The sequence below is a fragment of the Vigna angularis genome, chromosome 2 (genome assembly GCF_016808095.1).
Source record: "Vigna angularis cultivar LongXiaoDou No.4 chromosome 2, ASM1680809v1, whole genome shotgun sequence".
Lineage (NCBI taxonomy): Eukaryota > Viridiplantae > Streptophyta > Magnoliopsida > Fabales > Fabaceae > Vigna > Vigna angularis.
Window position 1 is genome coordinate 32,917,085 of NC_068971.1, and position 18,709 is coordinate 32,935,793.

The 18,709-nt window shown below is 31.8% G+C and overlaps 1 protein-coding gene across 1 annotated transcript; it reads right to left on the reverse strand.

Moving 5' to 3' along the window:
* Positions 1–2,456: 2,456 nt before the first annotated feature.
* Positions 2,457–4,449, reverse strand: LOC108319876 (chalcone synthase). Its single transcript, XM_017551173.2, has 2 exons — positions 4,172–4,449; positions 2,457–3,700 (listed from the first exon to the last, which is right to left on the reverse strand). The coding sequence occupies exons 1-2, from the start codon at positions 4,347–4,349 to the stop codon at positions 2,703–2,705; spliced, it is 1,176 nt and encodes a 391-aa protein (XP_017406662.1). The 5' UTR covers positions 4,350–4,449; the 3' UTR covers positions 2,457–2,702.
* Positions 4,450–18,709: the final 14,260 nt, after the last annotated feature.

Consider the following 18,709-nt stretch of genomic DNA (forward strand, 5'->3'; position numbering starts at 1 on the left):
TTACCAAAAATAGGCTTGATTTTAGCTTGTGTCAAGATTATCACAAAATCCCAATATTTTTTTTCCATCCCAATGATCCATAAACTTTGTATTAGCATAGGAATCACGTGTAGTACATATTACAATTTCAATTTCAATTATATTAACATAACTAAACACGCATTAAAAAATATAATTCAAACAAATGATCTTACTCACCTTAGATAAGACATATTAAAGACAACATTTTTAGAGTTTGAATTGTTTTTCACAATGTGAACAATTCCAATTGCATCTAAATGGATAAACTAAACAATTAGTATCAACATAATGCATATAAAGACTAACGATATAAAAAAGTAAACTTCATGTATCAATCAAGATACTAGTACAAAAGTTACCATTCTTGATTTCCTTGATGTTTTTTTAAAATTGAATGCTTTCATAGGAATATTGAGTAGTGATTCTACATTAACGATAGTAACAACAATAAACAATAGCTTACAAACATGGTCACATACTTAATATTGTGTATGGTTCTTTAAAGTCTTAAAATTATGCTTGACATGAGTCTCATTCTCTACCAACCTACCTTCCATAAAGCTAGATCTTTTTTCTTATCCATTATCGATATGACAGAAAAAAAAAATAATAATTAATTATTATCTAAAAGATTTTATATACATTATCTTGATGAAACAAGATATTGAGATGAATGAAAGGTTTAAATCATATCAGAAATAATTTTGGAAAAAAAGCATTCCAATCATTTTAAGTATAGGCCTTTGAGCTTCTTCTTTTCTAAAATAATTGTTTCTAAATAATATTTTAAATAGTATTTCTTTTTATAATTAAGAGTAATTAATAAAGTGTCCGTAGACGAGTAGTAGTTGAAAATTTAAGGGTATTTTATACTAATTAAATATTTTTTATTTAGTGAGCGATAAGTTTACACCATTATTGTTTTGAAATGGAAGGACTATAGATTTACGTTATGGTTATAAATTCACACGTATTAAATGTCATTTTTATCTTTTTAACTTTACAAAATTAAATTTAAAATAAAAAATAATTAGTTATTATATCAACTAAGTTAAACTTTATTTCATATATTAAAAGTTATTGATATCTAAAATAATTTTATTATTAATAAAAATATAATTAAATTGTGAATTAGAATTTAAATTAGTATTTAACATTAAATTAGCCTCTAGTTAATTATTTTTTTACTATATAATGATTTTCTTGTAGTATTATTAAAATAAAAGTAATCCTAATATTACTACAATTTTAATTTTTAAGAAAATTGAAATCGAACAATGTTCTCCTCATTGAATAAAACAGTAACCTTTTTATTTAAAAATTTACCTCAAAATCAATTATTTTCTATTTATTAAATAAAATCATTTTAATTCTTTAAAATTCAAATCAAAAGTGATTAATAGTTATTTTTTCATTTCTATTTTGTCTCAAAATTAACCATTTTATCTCTATAGAAATGTGCATTTATTAAGAGATTGAAATATTTTAATAGAAATATTTCAGAAAACTATTTACTCACTGTTATCAATCCGCGTGAAGAGCAAAAATCTTTGAAACTATAGTTATTACGAGGCAAACTTAATTATTCGTTCTATTAGTTAAATTGATTAACATTTTAATTTTTCTAATCACGTAAAGTTTATTTAATTGAAGTGCGCCAAACCCTTTTTGTCTTATAATATGTACAAAGGAATAGAACGCTGTATTCAAATTCGCATTTTAAAGCTTAATAAATGTTCTTTAATACTAATTTTATGAAAATTTACATTTTATTAGAAATAGCTGAGTCATTTGTTAACCTTTCTCTTGACTTTTCTCTCTTAAGAATGAGGTTAATTAAGGAGGCATCTCTAATACGTTTAATTTCTCAACCTATTAAATTTATATAACTACATATAATTTTCTAAACAAAAATGCTCGTTTAGATGTTCATTTCTAAAATAAAAATAACATTTTTTACATTCTTTAGGGTTAAATTTTGACATAAAATTAATTTATCCTGATCCAAATTTTGAAATAGTTTAATTTTCAAATTAAAAAAATTAATAGATACAGTTGTTTAGTTTAATTGATGAGTTAAATTTGTACCTTTAACATATAAAAAGAATTAATGTTAGAATAAAATAAATATACCTTATTTTTAATATTTAAAGATAAAAATATATTAAAATTTGAAAAAATTTAATTTTACATCCAATTTTTTAAGAATACAAACTATTTAACGATATTTTTTGTATAACTAGATATTTAATGAAAATATAGACTAAACTATTGAATAAAAAAAGTTATAAAATAGCTGTATAGAGAAAAGATGTTTGCTTTTGTTGTCCAATTATAACCTTAAATAATTGTAGTTTGATGATTGGTTCACATGAGAAGACGAAAGAGCCAAGGACCTGGTGCTACATTACTAACACCATGGATCATTTTAAGAGTAAAAGCACCAAAACCAAATTCAATGGCATTAAGCACTAAAACTTTCACAAGTTCAATCACAGACACCATCATCTTTCCACTAATATGCTTTATGCTAACATCAATTCTTAATCAAATTTGACACTAATTAACATAATCACACTTTTCCTCAGATTCTGGAGGTCTTTCCTTATTAGTAGTTATTATACAGTGATATACTAGTTTTCCATAGTATGACCCACTCATATCATCACCATCACGTTCACTCACCCCTCCAACGGAACGCTGTGCAGCACAACCGTCTCAACGGTTAGACCCGGTCCGAACCCGAATAAAACCCCCCACTCTAGCCCTTCTCCGGTGCTACCCTTCCCTTCCTCCTTCGACTTCTTCCTCATTTCATCCAGAATGAACAAAACACATGCACTTGACATGTTTCCATATTCGCTCAGAACGTGCCGAGTGGACCGGAGTTTCTCCGGTTTCAGCCGGAGCTTCTCCTCCACCTGGTCCAGAATCGCCGGTCCACCCGGATGTGCAATCCAAAAGATCGAGTTCCAGTCATTAATCCCAATCGGCGCAAACGCCTCCGTCAGACTCTTCTCAATGTTCTTCGAGATGATTCCGGGCACGTCTTTCAGGAGGTGAAATGTTAGTCCCACCTCCCTCAAGTGCCCGTCGATGGCACCGTCAGAGTCCGGCAGAATGGTCTGGGAGGCCGATACCATTTCAAATATCGGACGTTCTACAGTTCTGTCAGGATCCGCTCCGATGATCATCGCGGCCGCGCCGTCCCCGAATAGAGCCTGGCCGACGAGGGAGTCGAGGTGGGCATCGGACGGGCCGCGGAAAGTCACGGCCGTGATTTCGGAGCAGACTACGAGGACGCGGGCGCCCTTGTTGTTCTCGGCGAGGTCCTTGGCGAGACGGAGCACGGTGCCGCCGGCGAAGCAGCCCTGCTGGTACATCATGAGACGCTTCACGGAAGGCCTGAGGCCGAGAAGCTTGGTGAGCTGGTAATCCGCTCCAGGCATGTCGACGCCTGAAGTGGTGCAAAACACCAGGTGCGTGATCTTTGATTTGGGTTGACCCCACTCCTTTATCGCCTTCCTCGCCGCTTCTTTTCCGAGCTTCGGCACTTCCACGACCACTATGTCCTGCCTCACGTCAAGCGACGGCGCCATGTACGCACACATGTTTGGATTCTCCTTCAGAAACTCCTCCGTCAGGTGCATGTAACGCTTCTTTATCATCGACTTTTCACCTGTACAATTGAAATCACTTCCCTCACTTTTTACTTCAAAAAGTAATCACATCAGCCACAAAAATAACCTTTTTTGTTTTGACACAGTTTCAACGACACCTTGCCCACAAATTCTTTGAATACCACCGGTACACTAATAAATGATTTTTCTCATCTTGCTTAAAGAAACTAATTAAGAAACTAGAACTACTAAAAAAAAACTGTTGAGGAGTATAACCGAAAAGCTAAACCTCTTTTCTTTTCTCTTATTATCATAATTAAAACTTCCATGAACTCCAGTTTACCAAAGGTAGGTCAAGTTTCACCTAACACTGAAAGTAAGCTTTAAATGGACCTAAAATTCAGACAGAAAATTAGTTTCATAACTGATTAAAAATATAAAACTGTACACAAAGAAAAACATTCCAAATCTGAACGAATTAAAAAAGTGAGTGAGATGAAGAAAGCATAAAAGGAGTTGAGAGTACGTACACATGCGCTTGAACTTTTCCTTGAGGTCGGTCATGTGTTCGCTGTTAGTAATGCGGAAGTAGTAGTCGGGGTAATCCTCTTGGGAGACGCAGTTGGAGGGCGTGGCGGTGCCGAAGGCGAGAATGGTGGCGGGGCCATGGGAGCGCTGGGAGTTGCGGATTTCCTCGACTGTGACCATCTGGAGGTGCGTGAATGGCAGAGGTAAAGGAGAGAAAGCGGTTAGAAGAGAGTGAGTGAGAGAGATGAAAGGTGAGTGAGGTGGTTTGAGAATGGAGGGTGCGTGTATAAATAGAACGAGGCATTGAGAGGGGACGATGAAGAAGCGAGTAGGTTTGAGGGACGGGCAGATTAAGAGACACGTGGATTGGGGGTAGGCAGATTAACCTGCGGTAGATTTGGAGCCACATCTATTATTATTCCATTTCTCCACATTGCAACTTCTCCTTCTTCCTACCCGTTCCTCTTCTTCCTACCAAAACAACCTTCTTCTCCCAACTACGTCACCATGCAATTTATTACATGCTCCACTCTACTGTTACACCACCATTTACCAACCATTCTTCTCATCACAATTTTCTCATACATGCAAAATTAATCATTCATTACTAATATTGTTCTTGCCTCACTAATTACCTACCAAACAAAATATGCAAAACTATTGTAAAAACTAATTACTTAAATCTGTTCAGTTTTGACAATGACAACTATTACCAACCATTGCTCAAATTTTTTGTGATAATAAATACATCCCATTAATGTCTATAATCCTAAGGAAAAAAAAAGACTATTTTATGTTGTGGGCTATTTTTCAACAAGAATATATTTGTCACTTTATTTTATTCCAAATTTTAGGATCATAACAATATTTAAATGTGGAAATCCGTCATCGATTAATGTCAAAATATTCATTATGAAATGCATTTCCAAAGGCATTAGACTACAAAAAAAATCATTAGCCTTACTTCTAACGTTGCAAACGCGATAACAATAAATAACATTTTTTCACAAATAATCAAAGAAAATTATATTACTGATGGTTCATCGTTTCTGAAAAAAGATTCTGAAATCTATCTTCCCATCACATGAGGACCACTAACATGATAGTGAAGAAACATCATCAAAATCAATAAAAAGAATCAAAATATTCAATTTCATTCAAAAACAAGAAATGATATGATAAATTAAATAATGATCCGAGTAATTTTCTTAATCACCATTTATGCATGTTATTATATAATTAAACGTACGTCAGAGTGAGATCATCAATAACAACAATTATACTGATATTGAGTTCATCAGTTTAATTGAATTCTCTTTTGTATTTCAATTATTTAATATGTGTGTGTGTGTAAGTTAAAAAAAAACGTTTATACGCTAGTAAATAGAGATTGTTGAGATTTGAACTTTTGATTTCGGGATTCTTAACTTTATTCCAATTTGATTGTAAGAGCATCTTGAGTACGAGATGTTTAGAGGTTGTTTCAAACAACTTTTTTTTATGGAGTTGTATCTCCAAATTGCTTAACAAATATTTTTGATTACTTTAATAAATTTCAAATTGAAATTGTTCGTATATATTTACGAAGACTTTGATAAATATTTCAAACACTTCAAGCCTTCAATTTTAGAAGTATTAGTTCTCTTTAAGACTATCTCTTTTTTAGCCAAACAGAGTTTTGTGACTATAAAAGATACTCTGACACCAAGTTTGTCAAGTGCGTCAGAAAGTAATTAATGCTATAATAATGAATACAATTAATGTATGCCGTAAAATATGTTATTTATACTTAGTGTTCATAGACTCGGGTCTAGGCTACATGACCTAATTACTTGCTAATCTTAAGTTATCGTAATCATTTATGGATCTTCTATTTTAACCTGAACATTAATATAACTAATAATGCAATTGGATGACATTGTCTTCATCAAGTAGGTATGGACCGAGTACATGTCGACCTAGTAGGCTGACATGTATTTGACTAGGATTAGGTTTTGTATTGTCATGGCCAAAGGATACTTAGGCATATACAATACACTAGTCCCTCGTTTTAACATGGTACATGTTAAAGACTTATGGAAAGTTGCATCACTATGTATCAGTATCATATTTGTGAGGATATTTGTCTTCGATTTATATGTTTTGACTTACATGATATAGTAAATCAATTACATTATGTGCTTAATTTGTTAAATTTGTTTGAATGTTTTTCAGGAGTAACTCTCTTACTAATGTAACCGATTACATTATTATAGTAATCGATTAGATTGTGTCTGTTATGAGAATACTATAAATTGACGCATTGCACACTACTCTAAAAAGAACTGATCATTTTAAACTTTCATATATGATATTTTGTGAATTGAGAAAAGAGTTACAGGTGTGTTGAGACGCTCCAAGAAACAAGAAACAAGATACACAAAAGTTGATTATCTTGAAGGTTTCTTGAAAAACATATTTTGGATTTTCACTACTGATCAAGTACCGCACTACTAAGGTGTACTCTTGACTGGTCAAATTTCGTTTTTAGCAATCTTGGATTGTGTTGTTCCTTGTGCATGTGGCTAGGAAGAAGAGCGATGAGTTCTTTGTACTTTGAGATGTGTCTCAAAGGGTGACTGCAGAAGAGGATTGTTCTTACTGCAGGGTTTTGGTCTTGGCTATATTAGATTAGTGAGTTAGAGAGGTGGTTACATTTGAGAGGTGATCTCTGTAAAGCGTTGTTGTAAAAACTCATATCTTTATAGTGCAATTGGCTTTCAACCTCAGGTTGATTGAAAGGATACTGGATGTAGACATTGAGGCCGAACCAGTATAAACCCTATGTTTGTATTTCTTTCTTTATTTCTTTTACTTTCATTGCATGCACTTTATTGCTTGGATTTCAAGATAGATTAAAGATTATTCTTAGTTTGCGAAAAGATTGAAAAAGTAATTATTTTTATTGATCATCAATTCACCCCCCTCTTGGTAAGAGAAACTAGCCATATCTTTTCTTACAATTCATAATAACAAAAATTCATCACATAAATTAAGAAGATGAAAAACACATCACTTAGTTACAATTTTTTTTAAATAAATTTTTTTTACAAACTTTCTATAATTCAAATCAAAACAAATTTCACTTCCAAAATTCACTCCCAAATTTCACTCCCAACATGGGTGTTTAATTAATTTTGAAAATAAAGAATTTAAATAATTTTTTCAAGAAAGAAAATAATAAATATTTTTTTATAAAATTAAAATTAAATTTTAATAAAATAAAATTAGGTAGGTGGGTTGGTGGGCCAACCCGGCCCACCACGGGTTCAACCCGCATGAGCCGGGTTTAAATGAACCAGGTTGAAATTTGACCCGCGCAAAAAAAAATATAATTTTTTCAAACTCAACTCGACTCGAATCCGTGATGGACCGGATTGACCCGCGGATTGTGATCCATTTTGACAGCTCTAATCCTAAGATAAAAAAGGATTTAAAACTACATCTAAGAAGTATAGTGACCTAGAAAATATATAAAATATTCAAAAAAAAAGTGATCTTGATGAAGCATCACCTTCTCAATTCATAAAACCTTAAAAAATCTAAAACATCCGCTAAAAACTGAAAAAAGAAGGCTTTATAGAAAAGAAAGAAACTTACTCTCTGAAAGAAATTTTGATAGAAAATATTTGATCATTTCTCTCATGATCTCAATGGTACACTCTGTTGAAAAAACATGAGAATCAATTTCCGAAACTTAGAAAAAAAATTAAAAGAGAATGAAAATGAAAAATGTTTTGAGATATTATTTTGTAAATGAGTAATAAAATAATTTAAATTCTATTATATATTGAATATAATATAAAATTTTAACCTTTATTATTTTTTAAACCATCTTTACTAAATAAAAATTGAGTCTCATAAGTATTATTCGGTTTATGTGAGGCACAGTGTGAGGAAAAAACTAAGTGAATACGGAGTTTCTTAAGAATCTTGGAAGTTTTGTTAAGAAGGTTTTGGTTTTATTTTGCAAAATTTATGATCTGAGTTTGATATGAAAGGTTGGTGATTTTTGTTTTCTTTGGCTTAGGGTTTGTTATAGACATATATATAGTAGAAGGTTTAGGATAAATTATGGATGGTGGAAGCATAGAAAAACCATACACTATAAAAAAATTTGAATGAAAGAGACTTTTGAAAATTAGAGTTGTTAAAATGGATTATAATCCACGGGTCAATTCAGTCCATCACGGGTTCGAGTCAGATTGGATTTGAAAAAATTATATTTCTTTTATGCTGGTCAGATTTCAATCTGATTCATGCGGGTTGAACCCGTGGTGGGCCGGGTTAGTCCACCAACCCACCTACCTAATTTTATTTTATTAAAATAATTTTAATTTTATAAAAAAACATTTATTAAATTTTTTTTGCTTGAAAATATTATTTAAATTCTTTATTTTCAAAATTAATTAAACACCCATGTTATGAGTAAAATTTGGGAATAAAATTTGTTTAGATTAAAAAGTTTGTAAATTTTTTTTATTTAAAAAAATGTAATTAAGTGAGCCAACCCGTTTAGCCACCAACTTATGGTGGGTCGGGTCGGGTTCAAATTTTTCTGACTTGCTAATAAATAAGTCGGGTTGGGTTGGCTCACTAAGTGACCAACCCGTGGTGGGCCGAACTGGGTCGGATCGGGTGACCCGTTTTAACAGCTCTAGTGAAAATGAAGAAAAAAATAGATAATTAAAGGATGAAACCTTTCTTAAGAACCCTTGACACTCTCTTGGATATAAAACATCAATAAAGGCAAAATAGGAAGAGAAACTATTTAAGAAAACTCAACCAAAATGAAACTCACCCCGCACAAAGACTATGAAAGCTCTCAATTGTATATTCACTTAAAAAATGATCTATTATGAAATGCTCATAATGCTTCCTTTTTTTCATATAAAGTTTTGACTATAAACATTCGAGTCTTATTAATGTGACTTGAATTCCTATTTATGTTAACACACCCTCTTATTCCTATTCTAACCTAGAGTGTAAGTTATTATAAGAAATAATAATTCATGCCTCTTTTAATATAAATATCTATTATAGGCTAGGATTTCATCTATATTTCGTACACATTTATATTTTTTTTTACTTGTCTTTTAAAAAATTCTTGCCTAAGTTTTTATTGAATTAAAGACTTTATTTTCATTATTTAAATGTATGTGTCCTATGTGTAATTCTCCAATTAAATTTTATACATCTAAATTTAATTTTTCATTTGATCATAATAATTTATTTCATTTTCTATTCACTTCTTCCCTTTCATCTCTATTTTATAATTTTTTATAACATTTAAACTTTTTTCTACTTGTGATATATTTCTTCTAACAATATCCATGAATATATTATTTTTTCATCTCTAAATATGTTTACATATAACTTTGACTAGTGTTCCATTATATGTTATTGAAAATTCTTGCATTGACTTTCTCTGGTGTGCTATTATGATTTGTACAAAAAAAAAATTAATTTACCGTGGAAAAGAAGTTAAATAGGATATTAGAGTATAAATAGAAAATTAAATTGAAGTTCAATAATACATAATAAAGAAAATGAAAATTTAAATATATTACTATATAACGGGATTCTCATTTGATTTTGTTTTTTAAATTTTACCATTTAAATAATTTCTTTTTTTAAATTAAAATAATTATTTTGTCAATTTTACTCAACTGTTTGAGTAAAATTGATATCTTTTATATGAATATATTTTTTAATTTAATCATTTTAAATAAAAATAATTATCTATAATAAAATTTTAAAAATTAATTATATTTTCTTTTATAATTATAATAATTTATTATTATTGTAAAAAAAATAACACACATGCGTGTATTACGTGTGTTTTCACTTGTACATAATAAAGAAGTTAAATATGATATTAATATATATAGAAAATTAAAATTGATTCAGAAAATCTTTTAAAGAAATATTAGTTTATAAGTTTTAAAAAGGATGTATTTTGAAATTCTTATTAGAAAAAAAAACTTAATACAATTTAAAAATAAATCATCTTATACTAGTTTTTTTATTAAAGTTATGTTTACTATTTTTTTAGATCATATTTATTATTTTCTTAAGGTTTTATATGAAATAAATGTTAGTTCTTCGTACAAAAGTGTGAATAGAGATTAAAATGATCTTACAATATTTTTTCAAATATACCTACTAGAAGTTGACAAAAAGTCGTGGATAGAATGAAATAAAAATGCTTTGTTTTTATAATGATTCATCCATAATTTAGATTATATTAAGTATTCAAAATGTAAAAGGCAAATGATTATGCTAATCAATCAACTCATTTATGAATATTTTCATTGTTAATTCTAACTTATAATTAGTACACAAACTCACTCTTGATTATTTGTTAAATTCTTTTTAAGTTTAAGTAGGAGTACAAAATTTATCTTTGTTATATACAAAAGGGTTATTTATTCAAAGGTTCACAGCTTAATGAATGGATATAAAGTATAACTTCTTATTTCTATAAGAAATAACTTACAATAGTAAAGAGTTTACACAAAAGATCCCTTTTATGTCAATGAGCTCCATCCAAAATATTATGAACAAATGAACAAAATAAATACTCTAAGGCACATAACACTCTAATGTGTGCATGGTTGAAAGAAGAATATTTAAGGTACATATTTTGAAAGGAGCAAAGAAGATGTGAGAAACTATTATCACAACATATGAGAGTTCTATAAAGATAAAAATAGATCAAAGTTTGAAATTATAAAAATTTATGTGATGAAAATGAAAATGACAAACTGAACAATAAATTTAAAAGCTAGAAGAAGAACTATATGAGTCTCAATTCAAATTTTAAGAAGAAAAAAATGAAAATAAATCTCTCTTTTAAAAAAGAAAAGTCTTAGATAAAAGATAAACTGATCATTTACTAACATTAGACAACCTAATTTTAAAGAATGATACTATGAGGAAAGTTATATCCTCAATTGAGAAGAATATTTTAGTGGTGTTTTCTTGTCATGTTCAAGAGTTGACAAGACAAAACTATCGGTGATAAAAAGTTTAAAAGGTTGATATCTTTTTTATGATTGATATCCCTTTCAGATCACTCAAGAGTTTATTATCACTGATTTGAACTTTTAATTGTCAAGTACTTTATACAAAGTTGTTAATAATAAAGTTAATTGTTTTAGATGGAATAATCGAGATTGAATGTAGGATCATTGGATTTGAATCAATAAATTTTCTTGTGTAATACTTTTTTGTTGTCATCTTTTTTTATTGTATTTATATCCAATCTTAATTCACACATTTGATTGCATCCAATTTTTCAATTTGAAAAGAGTTTTAAAAGAACTTGGAAAAGGAGAATCTTTGTGAAATATTTCAAAACCATTTTTTTTTATTTTAACCAAACCAACAATTATTTCTGTTTTCGTAGGAATTTTTTGGGACCGAGAAATTAACCTGTTCTTACGCGTCTTCCTTCCTTCCAAAAGTTGGGATCGCTGTTACCAATAAGGAGTATTGGTAAAACCTGAAGATGTGTTTTGATGATGCTGCAACTTATAGATTTTGGATGTAGTAGGAAAATATTTAAAAAAAGCAACTTGTAGATTTTGAATGTAGTAGGAAAATGTTAAACATTGTAATTTTTACTAGTATAATCGATTATGGTTAAGCAATAATCGATTATCACAAGTCATACTTGAATTATCGATTATCACTTTATATAATCGATTATCACTTTTTTGAAAACTCTGTAATGGACTTGAATAATCGATTATCACTTACAATAATCGATTATTCATGGCAGTTGGGAGCTGACCTTTGGCATTCAGTGTACTTGGCTATATAATTTGATTTGGAGAAATCAGAAAAAAACGTTTTTTGAACTGAGAAAGCTTAGAACATTGTGTGTCAGAGGAACGTTCTTAGAGAGCTTTTTGTTCATTGTTCCCTTGCTTGGTCTTGTGAAAGGAGAGGCTCGCGTATCGTGTGTCGATAGTCGGAGCAGACTCTCTTCAAGTTAGCAAGGTACTCTGCCTGGTCTTGTGAAAGGAGAAGCTTGCGAATCGTTGGTCGATTGCCGGAGCGGTTCTCTTCAAGTTGGTAGAGTGGTTCTTTTCGTTTTATTCCTGTTCATTTGATTGTAATCTGTTAAACCATTTTTAGTGGAACTGTTAATCACTATTTATAGTGATTAACGACTGGACGTAGATTCTGTTGAATCGAACCAGTATAAAAATATCTGTGTGATTTTTCTATTCCCTACACTCATATTATTTTACGTATATCAACTATTTGATTAATTTTCTGAAAGAAAATTATTTTTACTAAAAGGACCAAATTAATTTTAATTGTGATCGAACACGCTTTCCGCTCTCTGAGTTTTAATTCCGTTGCGCTATACTCTTCGAAAAATACTCCCTCCGATACCAACAATTGGTACCAGAGCTTGCTTTGATAATTTTTCAAAAAAAAAATATTTGTGAAAATGGCCGGTCACAATCAAAACCATGTATATGCTGAGGGTGCTTCCATTAACAGACCTCCATTGTTTATTGGTGATAACTATGCTTTTTGGAAAGTGATCAGAATGGAGATTTTTATGGGGTCTGTTGATAGAGATATCTGGGAAGCTGTACAAAATGGCCCTTATATTCCTATGAATACTGTTGATGGTGTAGAGACTGAAAAACCTTATTTTAATTGGACTGCTGAAGAAAATAGACGAGCTCAGTTTGATATTAAAGCTCGCAATATAATTTCATCTGCTGTTGTACTTGATGAATTTTATAGAATTTCAGTGTGTAAGACAGCACAGGAAATGTGGGAAGTCCTCAGAGTCACTCAGGAAGGAACAAAGGACGTGAAGCGCGCTAGGAAGAACACTCTCATTCAGGAATATGAGATGTTCAGAATGCAACCTGGAGAAACGATCTCTGACGTTCAAAAACGATTCACTCATATTGTGAATCATTTAATAGGGTTGGGTAAGACTTTTGATACTGCTGAACTTAATGTGAAAATTCTGAAATCTCTGGACAGGTCTTGGCAACCAAAGGTGACTGCCATCTCGGAGTCTCAAAATCTTACTCAGATGTCAATGCCAATCTTGTTTGGAAAGCTCCGTGAGCATGAACTTGAGCTGAGGAGATTGACTGCTGAAGAGGATCAAGGCAAAAGGAAAACTCTAGCTTTCAAGTCTGAAATATCTAAAGGAAAAAGCTCTAAGAGGATCGAAGAAGATGATTCTGATGATGAAGAAAACATGAGCTTGATGATAAAGAAATTTGCAAAGTTCATGAAAGCAAAGGGAAAGGACAAGTTTCACAAAGATAGGAAAGAAAGTCAAGAATCTCCATCAAATGTAAAGTGCTTCGGTTGTGGAGAAAGAGGGCACGTAAAATCTGAGTGTCCAAAAAGCAAGAAAAGTGAAGACAAGAAGGAAAGAAAATTTCAAAGGAAAAAGAAAGCATACATAGCTTGGGAGGATAATGCCTCTAGCTCAACGAGTTCAAGTGACACAGAAGAAGAAGCCAATCTATGCCTTATGGCAGATTCTGAAGAAACTGGAAGTCAAGTAAGCGATTCCAGCTTTGAATCTAGTGAATTAGATTTACAAAAAGCTTTCTTTGAATTGATGAATGAATCTGAGAAACTTAATGCTGCTCATAAAAATTTTAAAAAGGAACATAATGAATTGAAGTTAAAATATGATAAACTGCTTGATGATGAAGTTGTTCTAAGAAATAGAGTTAATACCTTAGAAATTAAATTATCAGATGCAAATGCTACTGTTGAACCTGTTGAATGCTTGTCATGCAAAAGTTATATGTTTGATATTGATATACTTGAAAACTTACTTGCTAAGGCAACTAAAGCTAATTCACATGCTAAAACAAACCTTAATAAGAGCAATGGAAACATGCATCAAAATTTTAAATCCAAGTTAAGAAGAACTCAAAAAATTTGGGTTGTTAAAGGAACTTTTATTAAAAATAAAATTAGTGATGTATGTTGCTTTTACTGTATGAAGCATGGTCACACATCAAACAAATGCAATATCAAACATGTTGGTGTTCCAAGTGGCAAATATGCTTGGGTTAAAGCTGTGAGATGATGTAAACTTGCAAAAACTAACCCCAAGGACACATATTGAGATTAGGGACCTAAAATTCTTGCTAACTTGTTTTGTTGGATCAATCTAAGTCCAAGAAGTCACTGTGGTATCTTGACAGTGGTTGCTCAAGACACATGACTGGTGACAAGAAAAGATTCATCTCTTTTGAGAAGAAGAAGCAAGGATTTGTAACGTATGGGGATAACAACAAAGGCAGAATAATGGGTACTGGAAACATTGGAGGAGGAAACACTTTGACAATAAAAGACGTCTTATACGTTGAAGGCCTCAAACATAATCTTCTAAGCATAAGCCAACTATGCGACAAAGGTTTCAAGGTAACTTTTGAGAGTGACAAATGTACTGTTTATTTTAAAAATTCTGCTGAAATTGCTTTGCAAGGTGTTAGGCATAATAACATATATTTGATTGATATTGAGAGTGCATCTAGTCATATTATAACATGCTTAGTTGCTAAAGAAGAAAATCCATGGCTATGGCACAAAAGAGCTGCACATATTCACATGCAACACTTAAATAAATTAATCTCTAAGGATCTTGTGATTGGTTTGCCTAAACTAAAATTTGAGAAAGATAAACTTTGTTCTGCATGTCAAAAGGGTAAACAAACCAAATCTTCATTTTGATCTAAAAGCATGATTTCAACATCAAAACCTTTAGAACTTTTGCATATGGACTTGTTTGGTCCATCTAGAATTAAAAGTTTTGGTGGAAACTACTATGCTCTTGTAATTGTTGATGATTACTCTAGATTTACTTGGACTTTCTTTTTAACTCTGAAAAGTGAAGCTTTCAAAGCATTTAAAACTTTTGCTAAACGTATTCAAAATGAAAAAGATTTGAAAATCAAAACTTTGAGAAGTGATCATGGTGGTGAATTTGAAAATGAATCGTTTGGAAAATTTTGTGAAGAATTTGGCATTGCACATAATTTTTCTGCACCTAGAACTCCCCAACAGAATGGTGTTGTTGAAAGGAAAAATAGATCATTAGAAGAATTAGCTAGAACGCTTATGAATGAATCTAATGTGCCAAAATACTTTTGGGCTGATGCAGTAAGTACTGCTTGTTATGTGTTAAATAGGATGCTTATTAGGCCAATTCTAAAATTAACTCCATATGAACTGTTGAATGATAGAAAACCAAATATATCTCATTTGAAAATTTTTGGATGCAAATGCTTTGTCTTAAATAATGGAAAAGATAATCTTGGAAAATTTGATGCAAAATCTGATGAAGCAATTTTTCTAGGATATTCTTTGACTAGCAAAGCTTATAGAGTGTTCAATAGAAGAACACTGATAATTGAAGAATCAATGCATGTTGTCTTTGATGAGATTGTAGACCTTGAGGTAAATCCTCTTGAGTCAAATAGACCCATTGCAGGTGATGAGGATTACTTAAGAGAAGCCCTTGAGGAGATGTATCTAAATGAAAATTATCCTCCGGAGCTTCAAGAAACACCCCAAGTCATTGATTCCAAAAGCTATCAACAACCAAGAGGACTATCTTTGAACAACATCATAGGAGATATATCAAAAGGGGTAACTACTAGACATAATTTAAATAATTTTTGTCTAACTGTTGCTTTTGTGTCTCAGGTAGAACCTAAAAATATAAAGGAAGCTCTTCAAGATGACAAGTGGTGCATTGCTATGCAAGAAGAGCTAAATCAATTTGAAAGGAATGAAGTTTGGGAACTTATTCCAAAACAAGAAGAATTCCAAGTCATAGGAACAAAATGGGTATTCAGGAACAAGCTTGATGAGGATGGAAACATCACAAAGAATAAAGCAAGGCTAGTTGCTAAGGGATACTGTCAAGAGGAAGGTATAGATTATGATGAAACGTATGCACCGGTAGCCAGGTTAGAAGCAATTAGATTATTACTTGCATATGCATCTTTGATGAAATTTAAACTATATCAAATGGATGTAAAAAGTGCTTTCTTAAATGCTTTTATAAAAGAAGAAGTGTATGTTAGTCAACCTCCTGGCTTTGAAGATTTTAAATTTCCTGATCATGTTTACAAGTTGAAAAAGGCCCTTTATGGTCTTAAACAAGCACCTAGGTCTTGGTATGAAAGACTTAGTACCTTTTTAATTGAAAATGAATTTTCTAGAGGAAAGGTTGATTCAACCTTATTCATTAAGAAAGTAGGAAAACACATTTTAATCGTGCAAGTTTATGTAGATGATATCATTTTTGGGTCAACTGATGATTCTTTGTGTGAAGAGTTTGCAAAAATAATGCAAGGTGAATTTGAGATGTCTATGATGGGTGAGTTAAACTTTTTCTAAGGACTACAGATAAAACAAATGAATGGTGGAACATTCATCTCCCAAACTAAATACTGTAGAGAAATTCTTAGGAAATTTGGTATGGATAGCTGCAAGGAAGCTAGTACACCCATGGGTACTTCATGTTATTTAGATAAGGATGAAATTGGAAAAGGAGTGAATGAAACCATGTTTAGAGGCATGATAGGATCCTTGTTATACTTAACTGCTAGTAGACCAGATATTATACAGAGTGTTTGTGTATGTGCTAGATACCAAGTCAATCCTAAAGAATCTCATTTGACTGCAGTTAAGAGAATTCTAAAATATCTTAAGGGAACTACTTCATTTGGTCTTTGGTATCCCTCTGATGCCTCACCTAGTTTAATAAGAGACTCTGATGCAGATTATGGTGGCTGTAAAATTGATAGAAAAAGTACTAGTGGAACCTGTCATTTCTTGGGATGTTCTTTAGTGTCATGGAACTCAAAGAAACAAGCATGTGTAGCTTTGTCTACCACCGAAGCTGAATATATTGCAGCTGGAAACTGTTGTGCCCAAATTTTATGGATGAAACAACAATTGAAAGACTTTGATATCTTCCTTGACAAAATTCCTCTAAAATGTGACAATACTAGTGCGATAAATTTGACCAAGAACCCCATAATGCATTCAAGAACTAAGCATATAGAAATTAGGCACCATTTCTTAAGAGATCATATTCAAAAGGGGGATTGTCAAATTGAATATGTTGATACCTTACATCAATTAGCTAATATCTTTACCAAGGCTCTACCTAAAGATAGATTTTTTGAGCTTAGAAGAGAGTTAGGAGTGTTAGACATATCTTAGAATCAAAATCTATGCAAATTTTTGCATTTTTCGTAAACTTAACGCTTCATAATCGATTATCACTAAGTTATAATCGATTATTCATGCATAAAATTCAATTCTGGAAAATCTTGAGTAGATAATCGATTATCATTATGCATAATCGATTATCATGCAATTCTGGGCAGTAATTATTGAACTGATAATCGATTATCACGATCCATAATCAATTATCGCGCTGACAGTTTCAAAAATAGAGTCGTTGGAGCATCTCATAACGGCTATAAACGGCCATAAACAGCTAGTTTTTTCATTTTTCTTATAAATAGCCCCCCATAATCGATTATTAGACACTCTTATGCACCCAAATACTGCTGAAATCAAATCTAAAGCTCAAATCTTCTTCATTTCTCTTCACCTTCTCAAAATCTCATTTTCTCATTCTTCCTCCATGGCTAACTCAAGAAGGCACCGTCGCAGAACAGCTGGAGCCTCCTCTTCTTCTCAACCACGTCTTGCAAACATAGATGGATGGATTTCAAATCAAGGGAAACATGCAGACTTTGTTAATTCTTGGCAAGAAAGGAAGATCATGGCGGTAAAGTTTATTCGTCTTGACTTTTTCCGCTTCTATGGCTTTCAATTTCCAAACACTTTTGCTGAGCAGGGGTTAACGCATCTGTTAGAACATAAAGGATGCATTTATCCTGATCTTATAAGAGTCTTCTACTTCAACTTGCGCTATCGAGATGGGATAATATCTACTAAGGTCAAGGGAGTACGCATCATTTTAGATGATGACGTATGGACCAATGTTGCTCAACTTCCCATCTGGGATGATGCTGTCAAAGTCCATTTAGGACTTGAAGATTTCAATAGGATGATGACTTTTCAATCCTTCCTGCGTCATCCTAAACGGCAAACCAATAGAAGGCAATTACTGGTTGGAGGTTTTAAAGTTGAAGAAAGGATGATCCACTACTTGATTGTCTGGATTTTATGTCCTAGAGCAACCAACCATGCTTAATGCTCTGAGCAGGATTTACTTCTGTTGTATGGGATTCTAAATCACATACACATCGACTGGCCTGCTCTCATTGCTGACACAATGGTAAAAGCCAAGAAATCCCATTCATATCAATTTCCCTATGCTCTTCTTATTTCTAGGATTTTAGAATTCAAAGCTGTACCTGTTGAAGGAGAACTCGTTCAAACTATTGAAGCTGTGGGATCAGAAATTGGAGATACTACCTTTCGTTAAATGGGATTCATTA